Below are 19,991 nucleotides of genomic sequence, written 5' to 3'. Positions count from 1 at the left end.
ACTTTTGGGGGAGAAAAAGTGCATCTTATGGTATGATAAATATGGTAACTAAGATGATACTTTTATTTTAAACATTTAGGAATTTGTTTTAAAAAAGCAAGTGCATTTTGTAAGCAATTCAGAATACATTCAGTACACGCAGGCTATAAATTCACTTATTCTGTAATGCAGTGATCCTTCATCTTTGCACAGAAGCGTACCGCCATTACAACCTCTGCAAGGGCTGAAAACCATGTGAGCTGGAAGCACGCCAAATCAGCAGCAACTGATTAGGCCAATTCCAAGTTACATGCAATTAGCAGCAAATTCTGCATCACATTGGAAAAGTAGCATTACACTTATAATCTCTAATTACAAATTATGATTAGAGATGATTAACGAGACGCATTTTTCCCAACTTGATGAAAATGTTGCTACAATTTATATGCAGCTTTAACTGGGAGAATCCAATTTGGCAGCAACTGTATCTGATTGGTCCGATTGAATGGAGTTGGAAAGATACATTAATCATCTCTTATTAGAACTGTATATTGGGACTTTAAACCCCAACTGTGGGTAAACGTTTTACATTTAGCTTTGGATAGTGTAAAGAGTCGCAACTGCTTTTGGATTTTTTGTATAATGAGGAAGCATTACAATCCCAAACTAGTTTTTTTTGCAGTGTCTTACTTTATGTCCTTGGGGTTACCAGTTTTTATATTAAAAACAACAAGCTTTCATGGATACCTCAAGGACACTCCTATGTTAACACAGCAATGCCCTCCTTCCCACTTTCAAAAAAGAAAAAACACAATTCTACAATATCAAAACCTAAAATAAAAAAAAAGGTACATAAATAACTTCAAAGAAATATATAAAAGCATATTAAATTATGTACCTCGATCACCACCCATGAATGTCGTCCTTACCAGATGTTTCAACTACTTCAGTTATATCATTTCTGGGCCTCATTGGGAACCTGGTTTAGAAACCATGATCCAACTTGTTTTGAATCGTGGTGTTCTAGGTCTCACTAAGAAGAGGGCATTATTTCATATTTGAATGAACTTTTAGCTATCCTGTCCCCACAAGAACACAGATTCTATCCTGCCCAACTGGGAGAGTGACCTGGGGTTTGTGCTCTGTGCTGGACGATGGGGGCACTGTTATGAGATCCTTCTGAATTGCAGCCTTTATTAGGCCTCTTTCAGACAGGAAGCTGAACTGCGCACTTGCCGAGCAGTTCGTTTTCCTGTCTGCTGCCCACCAGTGCAATTCAGGTGTAATTTAAATGCAGCCAGATTGCATCAGTAGTAGCACAATGCGTACCAAGTGCTGACACGCGGCGGTGTTACAGGGCGGCAGAGACTTGCAACATGTCGAGCCTGAGCATGGCTTCAGCTAACAAGCACCCGCTCGGTGCAGGAGAGCAGCTGAATTCACCGCCTGTCATTTGCCTATGTAAAAGGGCCTTAATCCCTACTGAAAACTAATCTTAAGCTCTTTCGGCTTACCTGACCCATTAGACTGGCCACATCCTACTCAGATGTATCAGACTTGTGCTTCTGGCTAGGGGGTGCCCACAGGTATCACGGTTTTGGTCCAAAGTTAATTACCTTATTTCTGATGTGCTCAATATTGCACTTTAAAATCTTGCCCTTCTCTTGCTTGGAAATAATCCCTCCTCCATGTGCCATTCTGTTCAAAGATTGGCTCTGCATAAAGCAAACTCTGCCAGGTCTTGTTTGTCCTCTAAATGGAAGGCTACCCAATTAGATGTTGACCCTGTTATTGCAAGAACTCACCAAATTATGGTCTTTGAATGCAGGATAGCGGTTTATGAAGACTCTGAGCAATTTACCAAGACCTGCTCTCCAAGGATTGATTATGCTGGAGTTGCGGGCCTTTCATATTTACTGAATTTCTGAGTCTGACTGGTAAATTGGGTATTATCACTGCCTTTTCTACTCTCTACAGTATAATCTTGTTATACTGTAGAGAGTACAGCGCTGCGTAATATGTTGGCGCTTTATAAATACAATAAATAATAATAATAGTAAACTATTTTTCCACAAGCTGCTTATTTGTACAGTATTGTGTGTCAAGCACCGGTGCCATTCTTCTTGTTTTAAAAATATCAGGCATCAACTCACTTGCAACCAGCCTTAAAATAGCAGCCGACAATGGGTTTCACACCATGTGACGCATGCGCCGCCTACTTTTCACTATATCTGGAGTCAGCGTCACTTAGGGCCCAAAAAAAACCAACATTTTTACTATAACAAAACTTTTATTATATCAGAGTTTATTATACCAGGAGTTGCTCCCATAGACTTATAACGGAGAATGGCCAGGACCCGAAGAGGCAGTTTAGTATATCAAAGTTTATTATTTCAAGATTATTCTGCATTATGTTTGGCCTTACAGTCTTTGTTCCTCGGTGCAAAGGTGCTGTTCCTATATGTTCTGTACTGTTTATATCACGGTCTATTTTCAGTCAATTTTTTTATCTGCCATTATGCTCCCCCTGCTTGGACTTTCAAGTCGCATAGACTGTTTCTAGTTGTTTATACATTAATATTCAATAAAAAACGTTTGAAACTAAAAGCATATTAGAAAAAAATGTAGGACAATTTGTATTTGAATTTAAGTATTTAATAACTTTAGCATCTGTCGTATTGTACAAGCAGATAAAAGCAACAGGTTCTGTTCCAACTATTACTGTGTATAAGCACTAGACATACCATTCGTAAGTGATATTCTGTTTTTTGATGGAGTAGAAAACCAATACATATATTTTAGAAGACAAACACCATAATGTTTACAAAAGAAAGCAGCAATAATCTGTGAAAATACCACCTCTCGCATGTACCAGGAGATTAATATGCAGTCAGGGTGAAAGGGCTTTGAATGAAAAGCTGGCCTGGAACAGATATATTCCCAGATTAATAAAGTCATAAAAGACTGAATATTTATCCTATAAAGCAATCCTGAGCATTCACGCACATGGAAACCCTTCTGTGTAAAGAGGAATTTCATCTCACCAGTGCCCTATAACGAAAATGACTTACTTCTGTGCCAAAGGTATGAGAATCTGTTTCATTTCCTCCAGGATAGACTCTTTCTTATGAGGTTGAGCCTCTAATACTTTGTCCAAAGAATTATGTTCTGCAGACTTAAAGACAAGTCACAATAAGCACAATTGATACACATGTGAGTTTCCCTAAAGCTCAACTAGAAAAAATGCAGTAAGTCAAGTGCTGTAAGTTCAGCACTGCCCTGCTCATCCTACACCCAGAACAGCTATTTTCCATGGTGTACTGGATGTATGGGCTGCTGCCTACACGACCGACTTACTGACATATACAATCTCTGAACATGGCTCTCTTCACATCAAGCTGACTGAGCTTCCAGCATAGTAACATTAGGTGGCACGACTCTATGCATGCGCTGCCCACATTCATGAACAGTGGGCAGCGCATGCATAGAGTCGTGCCACCTAATGTTCTGTTTGGCTTGTTATTTCACAGAAGATTAAGTCCAAGTTTTACTCAGTGCCAGAGGGGTACACCCCCAAACCACAGAAAATAGCTCCTTTTTGGGGAAAGACTGGCAGGGCACTGCTGTACCCAAAAGTGCTGGCCCTGCAGTTTGTTTTTCATTTTCATCTTTAGGTGGGCTGAAAATCCTGGTGCTCAGTTGCCTTTGAACAATACCAGTTGCCTGGCAGTCCTGTTGATCTCTTTGGCTTCAGTAGCATCAAACTTGCAGCTAATTAGGTCTGACTTTGGTTAGAGCACCTGACCTGCATGCTTGTTCAGGGTCTATGGCTTAAAGCGAATCGGAGATGAAAAACTAACTATAACAAGTAACTTGTCTATCTATCTTATCTAAAGTTTAGATAGTTTACACAGCATATCTAGCTGCAAACAGCTTCAAAAGTTTATGATTATTTATTCCTGTAAAACAATGAGAGCAGCCATGTTCTGTTTGTCACATTGTCACAGGCTGAGGGCTGGAGACGCTATCAGCTTGCCTGTGTGTAAATTCAATCCCCTCTCCTCCTCCCCTCTGCCTCTGAAATCAATTGCTAGTAACCTCCTTCTCCTCCTGCCCAGACTGAGCTCCCATAAGCCCTTGCTATAGTGCCAAGGCAGAAAAGGAGCTGGGAACGAGGCTTGTTTTGTTTATAGGGAATTGGAGTATTAAAACTAAACAAAAAAAGGATTTGGCTTGAGGAATGCGCTATAAACTATATGAAAGTAACACAATTATGCAATGAATAAAAGATCTCGAATCCATTTTAAAGTATTCGAGGCAGAGGATTAGCAGAACATCCAGGCAATGTGCACGGTTTAGAAATAAATATGTCAACCTCCATATTCCACTCACTTCAGGTGTGCTTTAGAAGACTCAGTTTTCTCATAGTCTTGTTTGAAAAAGGCATAGATGCAAAAAGAGCGCCCGAAAACCTGATAGTAGAATATTGGTAAATTTGCTGATATTCTACTATTTAAGTGCAAATAATGATCGTAAAATATTGTTAAAAATACCAATATTTTACTACAGCCATTTACAACCGTATTCCTACACTAAACCCTCTCACTACCGAAGCCTAATTGTAACCCTTGCCTAAGCACACCTAACCTTAACCACCCACACCAAACATTAACAACCCCCAGAAGCCTAACGTTATCTAACGTTATCTGCCCCCCCGCCAATCACCACAAAAAACACATTTTTTTTTTTTTTAATCAGCCATAGGCGCCCATTAAAAACGCCAGCAATGAGGTTTTTTCATGCCATGGCTAAATCGATACATGAAATCTCAAGCATACTAAAAAAATTGGTGTATATTCCAGAATATACAGTTAATGTAAGTTTAAACAGTTAGAATGCGGGGAGTCAAGATATTAGATATTACAAAACGAATATTTTAATCATACGCTTCTACAAAAAAAAGGATATGTTATCAGGCGCCTACATTTTCACTTTGGTGTCAATGGCAGCACCCATTTTGGAGTACATTTGAAATCGGCGCCGATAGACTTGGGCGCAGGATTCAGCGGTATAAGGCTGATCCTGCTTCTGCACAAGTCCGGGCCGATTTAAGTACTATTCCCCCTCCAGGCCACCATGGATAGTGGGGGAATGATATAATTCAGCTTCCAGCGATTGCTGGAGGCCGAATTATTGTGTTTTTTAAGCAACCTCGGCTCCGTCTTCTGACGGAGCCGATGTTACTCACTAAGCGCTGCAATAGGAATGATTCCTACTGTTGTCTATGGAGGCGCCGGCTGCGCCCAAATCCAGCAGCGCTGAAAAGCACTGCTCCGCCCATTTTGTCCACTAGCAGCTGGCACCCAAATTGTCTGCTACCTTAATAGAACTGTCACTCCAGTATCAGGCTAAAGGTGCCGATACACCGTTTGATTTTCCCCGGCAGATTTAATCACTGTGATTGAATTTACTGAAGATTTGTGCCCCAAAATGCCTTCCAATCATAATCTTTAACAATTTCTTGCCAAAATCCATCAACATTACAGATCAGACAGGAAGGTAAATTTGGTGGTTGAAAGGAGGTGACAGGGTCCCCCCAGATAATACTGTTTCCCTGGGACCTTTGCAGAGTAGCAGCAACTCACCTGTCCACCCGATATGCTTCTGTGATTACCTATGGTGCCCATTACCCAGTGGCAAATACATACTTTCACAACATCACCGGGTCACTGAGCATGGGCATCTGGAGATGACAGAAGCATAAAAGAAGTGCACCAGCCATACCGGTGAGTGGTGAGAGTGTTCCACTGCTCTAATACTCTGCAGGGGCCCCGGGGAAGCAATATAGCTTGGGGGCGACCTGGGATGAGGGCTGTCACTGGGGGAGCGGCGTTCTATGGATAGTAGTATTGTATTTCTATTTATAATGCTATTGGGTGCAATATGGGGAAAGGGTGTTTTTTTTGTTTAGTTTAGTTCCTCTTTAAGTGTCCTCCTGTATGATAACAAAGGGCATCTCCAGGATGCATAAGTATTCATAAATGTATCAACTAACAATTCCTTCCTGTAATACTGATAGCAGCTCAGTTATAGACAGTAACATGACTGCCTCTTCAGCTGACAATAGCTCTGAGCTCAGAAAGGAGATAAAACATTTTACAACATACTTATTGCAAGTAACATATTCTACCCACAAATAGAAAACACAGGTAGATAAAGAGACAAATAATTATCCCTCAGTCAGGCTACGTTATTATCAAAATGTTGTAATATTAAAAAATGAATTACTAGTTCTCTTTAAACAATATTTTGATGGATGCTCTGAGCAGATTATCGTATCTCATTTCATCTTATAACTACCTTGAAGAATCGAAATGTGTTTCCATAGAGTTCTTCACACAGCATGTTCCTCTGTTCCAAAATAGCTTTGTGATTATAGGCATACTCAACAATGTGTGACGCCTCTGTATGCCTCAGCAACTTCTTTACTTGTCCTTTAAAGCTTTTAATTATTTCAGCCACTTGGGATTTTGTCCTGTCATAGTGAAAACAAGCCATATTTTTCATTCACTGGAAATAGGTGTTTTGATAACACATACAATATCAGAACATATGCCATCTGTATACCCCTCTTTTAATATAGGTAAACATAAAAAAAAAAAATCTTAAACATTTTGGATTAGCATTCTTATCTCCAAATCTGTGCAGGATTCTTCCATAGCTTTGCCACAAAACGCTCACCTCCTAGGACACTATTGCTAGGAGGGTAAAGAGCTTAAAGGGAATCTGAAGTGAAGATAAACTTATGCTATAATGATTTATATGTGTTGTACAGCTAAGAGATAGAACATTAGTAACACAGGTATGAGACTCATATTGTTTCCATTACAGAAAGAGTTAAGATACATCAGTTAACTATGCAAAAGAGTTTCTCCAAGCTCTCCGACCCAACATGGGTCCGCCACAGTGCTATTTTTGGAAGCAGTTATACATCAATGGAACAGTGAAAATACTTCAGATAAGGTTTTACTGCAGGGAAGTTCAAAGGGTCATTAGCTCTTTTTGCTACTAATGTTCTATTAATTATCCGCACTACACATACAATTCATTATATCGTACTTTTTTTCACTTCAGTGTCACTTTAAATGACTTCCTAATAAATATAATAATGTAATGATTGCAAACACAAGACTTGGGACTGAAAGTAAATTACTTTTTTATGCTTCTAAGCAAATCTTCAAAGTAGTAATTCTTGAAACTTGTGTTACAATTTACTGCACCTTCCACTCTGAGATCTGCAGGTTGGGAGGCACACAGGAAAGGGTATATATAGAAAAGGCTGTTACTCTGCATGAGCCTTTCCTGCCCATATCCTGCTGCTCTCCAATGCACAGCCCCTCCCACAGTTCACCCATCTGCCATGATTTCACCCATCAGTTCTTTTAAATAGGCTAAGATAAACACAAAAACGGTATTATTTCCTTGTATTCTTCAGCATCCTCCCTCTCCTTTTATCAAGACACACAGTCGGCTCTGATGAAAACCAGTCCCAGTTGATGATAACATCAACATAAGACGGTAAATATGTTGTTTTTTTATGTCTCAGGTGTGGAGAATAACAGGCCAGCAGCATGTACATTGAACATCTCCACTGTGCTCTTCACCACCATGGTTCACTGTAGGCATGGTGTAGTGGGCCCGTTTCCACTAGGGCGAATTCGCATGCGTGGCCTGCATGCGAATTCGCATAGGCAATGAAAGTGGATGGGACTGTTTCCACTTGTCATTGTTTTCGTGCGTTTTTCTGTGCAGGATTTTTCTGCACAGTAGGGCCCGCAGAATTCGCCTGCGTGAGGAATGCAGGCGAATCGCAGCCCATGTATTTAATAGGGAAAACGCATGTGCGTTTTTTGCCGCGAATTCGCGTGCGAATTCGCATGAAAAGTAATACAAATTGAGTCAGGCAGTGACATGGTTAAATTCGCATAGACCCTGCCTATGCGAAATCGCATGCGAAATCGCGGCAAAAAACGCATGCGGAATCGCATCCGCATGCGTTTTTGTCAGCGGTGGAATCCTAGCGATTCGCACCGCACTAGTGGAAACGAGCCCTCAGATCAACACCACAAATATCACTCAGTACATAAGCAAAAATCTGCAGTGATGAAATGCTTATCCTAAATGAGGCCCTAGGCTGCAGTTTTATCTTTCTCACAGGAAAAGCTGTTCTGGGTAAACGAAGACCAGTGACCACTAATCCAATCACCAATATTGGATAACTAGAGACTGTCACAGCTGGCCAATGGAAGCAGCTTAGTGAAGCAAGGGGCAAGCACAATGTGTGTGACTCAGGCCTACACCTCATGCCTTGAGTCTTGGTGGGTATCCTTATAGAAACGGTTTTAGAAAAATCCCATTTTCCCCTTAAAGGGCAACTAAAGTGAGAGGTATATGGTGGCTGCCATATTTATTTCGTTTTATTACCAGTTGCCTGGCTATCTTGCTGATCCTCTGCCTCTATCACTTTTAGCCATAGACAGCAGCATGCAGCAGATCAAGTGTTTCTAACAAGATTAGCTGCATGCTTGTTCTCGGTGTGATTCAAACACTACTACAGCCAAATAGATCAGCATGGCGGCCAGGCAACTGGCATTGTTTAAAATGAAGCCAATATGGCAGCCTCCACATACCTCTCACTTCAGTTGTCTTTTAAAGTACACCTGAAACATAAGAGAAATATAATTATATTATATATCAATATATATTGTGTGTGTGTGTGTGTGTGTGTGTGTGTGTGTGTGTGTGTGTGTGTGTGTGTGTGTGTGTGTGTGTGTGTGTGTATATATATATATATATATCACATACATACATACATACATACATATATACACACACACACACCCCATACTTACCTCAGAAATGAGAAGCCTTTGGATGGCCTTGAATTGTCCTGCAGGGAACCACTCCAACACAGGTTATTTCTATACCTCTTTCAGTTGCGTCGATCAAACGTCTCTTCTGGCCGTGCTCCCAGCCGTGGTCAGGTGCATCTGGAATAGGAATGCGGGAGCAAGGTCGGTGCATGCCCAGACGAACGTAATGTTTGTGCAGAGGAATAAAACTGCACTGGCGGCTTCATTCCACTGCGCATGTACAGTCCTTACTTGCATGTGCCCAGTCCAGGTGTGCTTGTCCACGGCTGGGAGTGCAGCCAGAAGATGAAGAGGGACCCTGTGCTGGAATGGGCTTTAAAAGGATCCATGAAATTTCTGTATATATCTTCCGGCTACTGAGTTAAGTATATATCCTTTTCAATTAAGGTGTGCTTTTATGTACAGGAGGTTGGCGGATGACATCACAGGGAAGGTAGAAGAGGGTGACTACCAAGACCTGGAGGTGCAGGAAATAATGGGTGATGATCCACCTGAACACCAGCAAACATTTCTTCTCATAACAGACCCAAATGGCAGTGTGAAAGGCTGCACAGAGAGCAGCCTTATGCTTAGTTTAAAGCAGGTATAAACTTGAGTCATTACATTTATACAGCAAATAAAGTAAAGAAAACATACCCATACATAAGGAATTTCCTCACAATATTTCTGGCGTACTTTGATTTACTCAAGTCCACTATGTGCTCTGCGTGAAAAAATTGAGATAATTGGTACACAGATACCACAAAAAAATAAAATTAAGTAAAATTAAAAACGTACATTCAACTTTAGAAAGAGTATTTAGTTGATATATGCTAAAAGTGCTAACCATGATGTTAAGCATTCAGTATGGCCACCCAAGTATAGGTTTAAGCTTACATATCAACCTACATTTTATTGCTTTTGTAGGTTTTCTATATGTAGATGTACAGGTCAACCTCTTCATTTACATATGTTTACTTTAAAGCACACACCTAGGGTAGGAGGGAATACCAATAAACTTAGGGCTTTCAGCAGAAGTACTGCGCAAAACGCTCCAGGCCATGTGAATGTGATCGTGAAAAGCACCACCGAGTGCAAAAGATGCTGACCTAGCAAGGTCGGCATCTGAAAAGGAAGGGATCCCAGACACTGGAGCTATGGCGAGAGACATACCGGCTGCCAGGGGCTGAAGGAAGCCCCGGGTAAGTAGATCCTGTTTTTTATTTTACCTTGCACCTGTCCTTTAAAACAGAAGGTACTGTATTTGCAATAACTCAGATTTAAAGAGACTGAGACCAGTGGGAATAAAAGTTTTATACACACCTGGGGCTTCCTCCAGCCCCCTCCGCGCAGATCGCTCCCACGGCAGAGTGTAAATTCTCCTAGATGCTCCAGTAGCAGCAGCCAGTTCTCCGCTGCCAGTCCGGCGTACTGCGCAGGCATGGCCTGACTTCACGTGTCCACCTTGCTCCCGTCGCTGGAAGCGTGCTTAGATGCACTGCCCCAACTTGCCGTGGAGATCAGGGCTGATCATCTAGGAGGATTTCGATGCTGGAGTGGGAGCAATCTGCATTGAGGGGGCTGCAGGAATAGAGATGTAGCGAACGGTTCCGGGCGAACTTTGGGGGTTCGCGTTCGCCTGGACCAGGCGAACTTTTGCGGAAGTTTTGCGGAACTTTTGCGGCCATTACAGTCACTCATCTGCCTGCTATTAGACAGACTAGGGCGAGCTGCTGCAGATTTTTTCTCCTAGGGAAAGATTAGTTAGGCTCTTGGCTTGCTTCTGGATGATTGTTATTGCTAAAGTAGCACCCCTCAGCTCTCTTTTGAGAGCTAATGTTTTCCCGATGTGTTTTTTTTTGTGTGTGTTGCTCACTGACACTGACATTATACAGCCCTATCTGTTGCAGCTGGACCTTGGTAATTGTTATTACTGAGCCAGCCAGGCCCTGCCTAACAATCTATACTGGGACACCTACCTATGCCTACCTAACTACTGGGGCACCTACTTACCTATACAGGGACACCTACCTATACTAGGGGACCTACCTATGCCTACCTACCTATACTGGGACTCCTACCTACCTATACTGGTTCTCCTACCTATGCCTAACTAACTACTGAGGCACCTACCTATGCCTACCTACCTACCTATACTGGGTCTCCTACCCATGCCTAGCTAACTACTGGGACACCTACCTATGCCTACCTACCTATACTGGGACTCCTACCTATGCCTAGCTAACTACTGAGGCACCTACCTATGCCTACCTACCTATACTGGGACTCCTACCTATGCCTACCTACCTATACTGGGACTCCTACCTATGCCTACCTACCTATACTGGGACTCCTACCTATGCCTACCTACAAGAAGCTAATAAGGTCGTTGCTTCATTGTGGACAGACCAAATTCGATCAGCTGGACAGTCACTGTTGTTCTATCATTGAGCTAGCACAGCCCGGCAACCATATGGGCTGGATAACTGCGACGGCCTGCACTCTGGCCATGGTGCGCACCAGTCCAGCACGGCCGTCACTATGCAAACAGCTGTTTGCGGTGCGTTACACAGTGAGTTTGGTGTGTCAGTGTGAAGCAGAACTCTAATTACACTCCCTGATTGATGTATACACATGCAAGATGTTTAAAAGCACTTTAGGCCTGCAATTTAGCATTCAATGTGATTTCTGCCCTTAAAATGCTGCTTTGCGTCAAATCCAGATTTTTCCCCGGGGCTTTTGGTGTCTATTCCACTCATTCATGCCCCCCTCCAGGTGTTAGAGCCCTTGAAACATGTTTTCCATCACTTTTCTGGCCAGCATAATTTTTTCTATTTTTCAAAGTTCGCCTCCCCATTGAAGTCTATTGCGGTTCGCGAACTTTTACGCGAACCGAACCTTCCGCGGAAGTTCGCGAACTGAAAATCGGAGGTTCGCGACATCTCTATGCAGGAAGCCCCAACTATGTATAAAAAACTTTTAGTCCCCTTCATCTCAGGTACACTTTAAGCGTGTAACTGTGGTTACACTGCTGAGTCTGCAAATTATCTATCCTCAGCCAAAACAATCATTCCTGATCATCTTGGCAAAAACACTAAATGTATAGAGGTGTCCCTTGACATTGCTGACCAACTCTTCAATGATTCCTTGGAATATCTTTTATTCCTGTGGAAAGTTCAAGGGGAGTTCCTGTGGCAAGGTGCCCACTTGCATTTCATCCTTCAATGGCCTCTTTAGATAGAGCAGGTCAAGTAAATCATCTTGAAGCTAAGCAGCCTGTCTATATAGTTTCTGTTTCAAAGCTGCCAACCAAAACAAACTGAAAGACTGAGTTGATGAACATTTTTATGCTAAGTTGGCGCAAAATTACACAGCTGGGCGACTGGTTAGTGTACTGGTTATAGACTCCACCTTTGACACCATAGACCAGAGCTGGAATCCCAACTAGAGCCAATTACGTATTCAGTAAAAAGAGTTCCTGGGCAAGACCCTCGCAGGGTGGCATAATGAGCATGCCCTTAGTGGATGCAGCACAAGTGCTTTTGAGTCAGACAGGAGAAAAGTGCTTTAGTTTAAGCATGTAGCTAGCCTAGCGCTAGCTACATGCTTCCCCCCCTCCCCGCGGCGTCTGCCCGTCCCCTCCGATTGCCGCCGGCGCCGCTTGCCCATAAGGAAATCCCGTTCTGAACGGGATTTCCTTGAGGGCTTCCCCCATTGCCATGGCGACGAATTGAGTGACGTCATCGACGTCATGGACGTCGAGACGTCACAGGGAGTCCCGATCCACCCCATAGCGCAGCCTAGCGGCGATTGGCCAGGCTGCGCAAGGGGTATGCGGGGGGGGCCTGTTTCCGCGGCGGGTAGCGGCACATCGGCGGCGGCGATCAGACCAAACACGCAGCTAGCAAAGTGCTAGCTGCGTGTTTGAAAAAAAAAATTATGTAAATCGGCCCAGCAGGGCCTGAGCGGCACCCTCCGGTGGCTTACCCCGTGTCACACAGGAGGTTATAGCCAAGGAGGTTAAAAACAAAGCAATATAATGCTGCAGTGGCTGGATTTGTCTTCATGCAGTATAAAATACAATGGAGCTGCTAAAAATTGTGTCATAGTTAAAGAAGCAGAAAATAGTTGCTACCATGAGGCATACCAGTTAGCAACTGCATAAAACTGGCAGCAGCTGCTTAATTAAAGGGGTTCTGGAGGGGGGGGGGGGGCTGAGAATAAAAACCACCACTTACCTGTGGCTTCTATCAGCCCCTGTAACAGTGAAGTCCTACGCCGTCCTCCTCCGATCCGCCGTTCCCATTGGGCAATTATTCGTCTGACAAGATGAATAATGTGCGCTGCCACTCGTGTCATCGGAAGCTTACTGTGCAGGCGCAGTACGAAGTTTTCTTGTACTGCATCTGTGCAGTAAGCTTCCGGTGACGCGGGCGGGAGCGAGCAGGTGCACAGCCATGTCCGCGCACCCGCAGTTGGACAGCATGCCGCGCTAGACCGGGGCCGGATCAGAGGAGGACGGCGTGGGACTTTACTGCTACAGGGGGCTGATAGAAGCCCCAGGTAAGTGACGTTTTTTATCCTGAGCACCCGCCCACAGAACTCCTTTAACATGTTAATAGTTGTGATTAGCAGCAGCAAAAAAAATAAAAAATAATAATAAAAGTATCTTGTATGACATGAGTCTAAGTAGCATGATATCATACTTCATACGAAACTACAGTGAAGTGAATTAGGAAATGTCTAACCAGAATGGCAGAACTGGATCAAAGGGTTCGGTAGTGCAGTTTATTTCTTAGTGATTTAAAGAAAATCTGAATCTAAAAAAAACAAACCAAAACACACTTACCTAAGGAGAGGGAAGGCTCTCTAGGTCCTATAGAGCCTTCCTGTTCCTGTCACGGTCCCCACGCTCCAGCGCTGGCTCCTTCGTTCAAACCTTCCACCATGGTGTGCACGCAAAAACAGAGTACAGAGCGTCCCGTCTTTAGGAAGACTCGGGCTCCCGAAGGCTCTCCGGAAGACTTCCAAAGCCCCCTGCAGTGGCAAAGAGCAGTCTCCTACCCATTGGAGACTGTAAACGGGGGAGCCAGCAGTTAAACGCGGGGTCTGAGAGAGTAATGGGAAGGCTCTGTAGGTCCCAGAGCCTTGACTCTCCTTAGGTAAGTATCCATTTTATTTTTTACATTTAGCTTCAGACTCTCTTGAAAACTAGTAAATTATAGATGAATCCTATAATAATCCAATAATAATAATCCAAACATTTGTATAGCGCTTTTCTCCTGTCGGACTCAAAGCGCTCAAGAGCTGCAGCCACAGGGACGCGCTCAAGAGGCCACCCTGCAGTGTTAGGGAGTCTTGCCTTAAACTCCTTACTGAATAGGTACTTGACCTAGCCAGGATTCAAACCCTGGGCTCCCAGGTCAAAGGCAGAGCCCTTAACCAGTACACTATCCAGCCACTGGATCTGTATACAAAAGATACCATACAATGGAGTGTATGAGGAGAGTTTAGGCTTAGTGCACACACTAGTCATTCATCTTCTGGCACTATCGTTTGTGACAGTTTCAGATAACTTTAGCTTGTGTACAGGAGTCCCCCAACATTCATAGCCTGGACAGTGGCAATTGGACATGATTGAAAGTCTGAAATTCCCTTACCTCCCACTGCTACATAAAGCAGAATAGGCTGCTTGGCCTGTTTCCACTTGGAACGCTAGGGGACAGTCACCACTATTAGGTATAAACATATGTAAAAAATGTCTGCCTCCATAAGCTGCATATTATTATTATTATTTAGCATTTAGATAGTAACATCTTCCGCAATGCTGTACAGAGTATATTGTCTTGTCACTTAACAGTCCCTCACAGCATATGTGATAACATTTTCAGCCCTCACGCTACACCTGAATTCCAAGCATCTCATGTGCTATTCATGCTAAAGTGATACAATGCCAATGTGAGATGCAATACTTGTGTACTATTTATTCACTGGTTATAATTCTTAAAATGCTAAACACTGCTTATAAATACATTACTAATAAATATGGCAATACAGCCACCAATGATGAATGGTTGCCAACTGGCAGGTGTAAGCTGCTGCCTCCTAGATAAAACAGAAGAGACAGCATAATCATACCTTTAAGTTCCTCAAAGACCTCTTGCCTTCTTCTCTCATCACCATGCTTTATGTAACACTGGAGGACTCTAGTAGTGTCATGTGCAAATGCAACCTGTAACACAAAAGACACAGAATACACAAATCAGCTTTTGTACCGTGCATTAAAGGACAACTGAAGTAAAAAGTGTACGGAGGCTGCTATATTTATTTCCTTTTAAATGCCAGCTTCCTGGCAGCCCTGCTGGTCTATTTGGCTGCAGTAGTGTCTGAATCATACCAGAAACAAGCATGCAGGCAACTTATCTTGCCAGATCTGACAATGTCAGAAACACCTGATATGCTGCATGCTTGTTAAGGGTCTATGGCGAAAAGTATTAAAAGGAGTGGATCAGCAGGGTAGCCAGGCAACTGACATTGTGTCAAAGGAAATAAATATGGCAGCCTCCATATCCTTCTCACTACACCACCTTAGCGGTATGGACGAGCTCAGCTCGTCCATTACCGCCGGTGGCTGCCGCTCAGGCCCTGCTGGGCCGATTTGCTCCCCGTAAAAAGCAGCACACGCAGCCGGCACTTTGCCAGCCACGTGTGCTACCTGATCGCCGCCGCAGCGCGGCGATCCGCCGCGTGCAGCGGCAAAAGAGGGTCCCCCCAGCCGCCCGAGCCCTGCGCAGCCGGAACAAACAGTTCCGGCCAGCGCTGAGGGCTGGATCGGAGGCGGCTGACGTCAGGACGTCGGCTGACGTCCATGACGTCACTCCGCTCGTCGCCATGGCGACGAGCAAAACGAAACAAGGAAGGCCGCTCATTGCGGCCTTCCTTGTTACTGCGGATCGCCAGAGGCGATCAGAAATATGGGATAGGAGCGCCCTCTAGTGGGCTTTCATGCAGCCAACTTTCAGTTGGCTGCATGAAATAGTTTTTTTTTTATTAAAAAAAAACCCTCCCGCAGCTGCCCTGGCGATCTTAATAGAACGCCAGGGTGGTTTAAGTGGCAACACAGTAAAAAGAATTGTGAACGCAGCCTTCTGGTGTGGATTATACACACATGCAATGTACACAACATCACAATGAACAGACAATCCTAGACTTGTCAAATAAAATGCAACTTTTTTCATGGGCTGCCGTGTTCTGTAAGGAAGAGAAATTCTGCATGTAGTACAGTACATGCATCCTCAAGTCAGTAATACACACTGCCTATATTTCTCTCATTTTATACCTTTACAGGTGCAGCAGGGTTCTGTACATAGCAGGCACAGCTTGTTCATAGGCAAGAATAATCTATGGGAAAGGTCACATGGCAATGCAGGAGATGTACACAGCTGGCATTCTGGTGATCAGCTATACATGCCTGGAGAATGAGAGTTTCCTATAGTCTGCACAACGATTACAGACCAATTATGGTAAACACCAATGCTATTATGCACTCCTCGAAAATAAATCAGTGGGCAAGTTTTAATAATGGTGCCACATTACAGCAATATACAGTAAGCTTAGAAACTTGACTGTATAGATTTGCTAAATAGGACAGACCACACAATTAAAAGAAATAAAAAATGTTTAAGCAAATGCTATAGTAAAAGTAACAACAGTTCTTTCAACATTCAGGGTAAATAATAATAATGAATGAGAAACAAACATCATCATTTCTGTATTTGTTCACATATATGTACAGCAATACTTATTGCTTTCCGATACACTGCAATTATGGAGTCTCAAGGGAAGCCTAAAGCGTATTTAAATGTAATACTTATTGACCTGCTATGCAATCTAATTAAACTGACTTATGATCCACAAGAATAAAGCAGCTCATATTGATTATCTGCTATATAAAAGCATTTAAGGTTTGAACATGCGTATTGGGAGCATCATGTTCTGTGGTCTGAGTGGCCACAGACCAATCAATCAGAGTCACTCACGCTTTTCACGTTCCCCCGCAGCAGCTTCTCAAGCTCATCCATTAACTTGGCCCTCTTAGTGGCATCACAGTCCTTTCTAGAAACATACAGGCAACATTTTTAGAGTTTTGTGTTTCAAAAAGGTTATTGAATTTTTCGATTTTTAGTTCAGGAGTACAGCAAAGTGATAAAAAAAAAAAAAAAAGGAAGGCATCAAAGAAATGGTAACAAATATTTCAAATAATAAAATTGAGTCAACCATTAAAGACATTAAGAGGTAAAAAGGTCAACAAATAATATAAACAGGAAACAAAAAAATATCTGCTTGCAGTAGTATAAATTATACCCCAGGGGACTATAGCCAACTTTCTGGGGTATGCCTTAAGATGGGGGGAGGGTCCAGAGAACATTTTTAGAGTTTTAATCATTAGATTAACGTATCAAAATATGAGTATGTCACCATTATCACACCTATATGCAAATATGAGGACAACTGCTGTCTTGCTGAGTGTTAAAGAGACTCCGTAACAAAAATTGCATCCTGTTTTTTATCATCCTACAAGTTCCAAAAGCTATTCTAATGTGTTCTGGCTTACTGCAGCACGTTCTACTATCACCATCTCTGTAATAAATCAACTTATCTCTCTCTTGTCAGACTTGTCAGCCTGCTCTGGAAGGCTGCCAAGTTCTTCAGTGTTGTGGTTCTGTGATGCATCTCCCCCCTCCAGGCCCCTCTCTGCACACTGCCTGTGTATTATTTAGATTAGTGCAGCTTCTCTCTGCTCTATTATCTTTTACAAGCTGGATAAATCCTCCTCTGAGCTGGCTGGGCTTTCACATACTGAGGAATTACATACAGGCAGAGCTGTCTGCACTCTGCAAGAAGAAACAGCCTGACACTTCAGTGGAAGATAGCTGCAGGGGGAAAGAAACACACAAATGATCTCTTGAGATTCAAAAGGAAGGGTGTATACAGCCTGCTTGTGTATGAATGTATTTTATATGTGTGGACATACTGTACATCAACCTACTTCCTGTTTTGGTGGCCATTTTGTTTGTTTATAAACAAACTTTTTAAAACTGTTTTTAACCACTTTTAATGTGTCGAGGAGCGGCGAAATTGTTACAGAGGGTAATAGGAGATGTCCCCTAACGCACTGGTATGTTTACTTTTGTGCGATTTTAACAATACAGATTCTCTTTAAAGGAAAAATTTAATTGTAGTAGTGGAAACGGCACTCCACAATTTACAGCATGGTGAAAACCCCATGTGTTTTGAAAAATGATCAAAATGCATGTAGTGGAAAAAGTAATTTAAAGGGTATTTAACTCTGGGACAAATACTAATCTTATATGCATGGTAGTACCTGTACTTTAAAGTGAAACTAAACTGAGAAGGATATGGATTTTTCCTTTTAAATAATAAGTTGCCTGACTCTCCTGCTGCTCGTGTCTCTAAAGCCCCATCTACACGATACGATTCTTTGTGCGATTCGATTACGATTCTATTTACGATCCGATTAAATCCAACATGTCCGATCGGGATTCGATTCAATTCGATTTGCCATTGTTTTGCAATGGCAAATCGAATTGAATCGAATCCCGATCAGACATGTCGGATTTAATCGGATCGTAAATAGAATCGTAATCAAATCGCACAAAGAATCGTATTGTGTAGATGGGGCTTTATACATTTAGCCACAGACCCTGAACAAGCATGCAGCAGATCAGGTGCCCTGACTGAAGTCAGACTGAATTAGCTGCAAGCTTGTTTCAGGTGTGCGATTCAGCCACTACTGCAGCCAAAGAGATCAGCAGGACTGCCAGGCAACTGGTATGGTTTAAAAGGAAACATCCATATTCCTCAGAGTTTAGATGCACTTTAAGGAGCAGAGCTAGTCTCACCTGCTCAGGCACCTGTAGCAATAAGCAGACCTCTTCTAATGCTCACTGTTCCCCCAAGTACCAGCTTCTCCTGATCGCGTCATTACATGCGACATGCAGGAGAAGTCAGCACTAAGGAGAGTTATGAGAGTGAAAAGAGGTTGCTCATCATGTGGAGGAGCCCAGAGCAGGTGAGACAAGTGCTGGGGAAGAACAGGACAGGGAGTCCCCAACATTGCATCGGGTCGTTTATATTGGCGGGTCGTTCGTATGTCAGGTGTTTTTAAGTCGGGGATTCCCTGTAGTGAAAGTAGCCTAATTTTACAGCTTTTCAGCTACACAAGTACCAAAAGAAATCAGAAAAAGTGATGAGAAAGAAAATAATTTTTAAATATATCAGTCTGCCTGGGATTGCAAAGTCCTTACTCTGATTTTATAGGAAAACATTGAGAGATAGTATCTCCAAATGAATAAGTTTAGCCAGAATAGTGAGTGTTCCCAAAAGAGAAAACACTGACAAACTTGCTCAAAGGATTGAACAACAACTCATCCAGAAAGAGAAAAGTTCTTAGAAGAATATCCGGCCTCTCTAGTCTTTTACATATTAGCCTCTGTACTAATCCGATCATGACAACCAAAGTATACCATATACAGTATAAGTACTTGAGTATAAACCCACATTTTTTTATTCTAAAACACTTCCCAGTGCAAAATCTCAGGTTATACTTGGGTCACAATACCTGGTTGTCTACTGGTCCCCTCTCCTATACAGTGTACCTGTTGTCCTCTACCTCTCCCATATCTTGTGTTTCCCGCCCGACCTCCCTTCCTTGCAAAGCTCTAGAGGCTGAACCCAACAAGAAGGAAGACAAAAGAAGTCCTGTATCTGTCCAGCCCTGGATCGGGTAAGATGCTTTTCCATCACTTCCACTCCCAGGACACTCTGCAAGGGGACGCAAACAGTGAGAGTAGGCTGCCACTAGACACCAGGAAAAAAACATGCTAATGGAGAGGGAGGGAATGCCAGGCCAACTGTATGAGGGAGGGAGGGGAAACCATTAGATACCAGGCAACACTGTATGGGCAAAAGGGAGGGGGACCACTAGACAACAGGTACACTGTATAGGGGAGGGAAAAACACTCGACACCAGGGAATGCTATATGGGGGAGGGGGAGTACTAGACCACCAGAGAAGCAA

General features: G+C 42.9%; 1 protein-coding gene across 1 annotated transcript in view; it reads right to left on the bottom strand.

Moving 5' to 3' along the window:
• The window catches only part of PUM3 (pumilio RNA binding family member 3), a 124,384-nt gene that overhangs the window by 83,688 nt on the left and 20,705 nt on the right, over positions 1–19,991 (bottom strand). The window contains exons 5-9 of the mRNA XM_068235746.1: positions 16,931–17,006; positions 15,030–15,123; positions 9,549–9,615; positions 6,340–6,514; positions 3,051–3,154 (exon numbers count right to left, since the gene is read on the bottom strand). Of these exons, the coding sequence (XP_068091847.1) occupies positions 3,051–3,154; positions 6,340–6,514; positions 9,549–9,615; positions 15,030–15,123; positions 16,931–17,006 (516 nt within the window). The remainder of the gene's footprint in view (positions 1–3,050; positions 3,155–6,339; positions 6,515–9,548; positions 9,616–15,029; positions 15,124–16,930; positions 17,007–19,991) is intronic.

The sequence above is a fragment of the Hyperolius riggenbachi genome, chromosome 1, assembly GCF_040937935.1.
Source record: "Hyperolius riggenbachi isolate aHypRig1 chromosome 1, aHypRig1.pri, whole genome shotgun sequence".
NCBI classification, from domain to species: Eukaryota; Metazoa; Chordata; class Amphibia; order Anura; family Hyperoliidae; genus Hyperolius; species Hyperolius riggenbachi.
The sequence above is the reverse complement of the archived record's forward strand: the minus strand, read 5'-3'. Positions and strand labels throughout refer to the sequence as shown.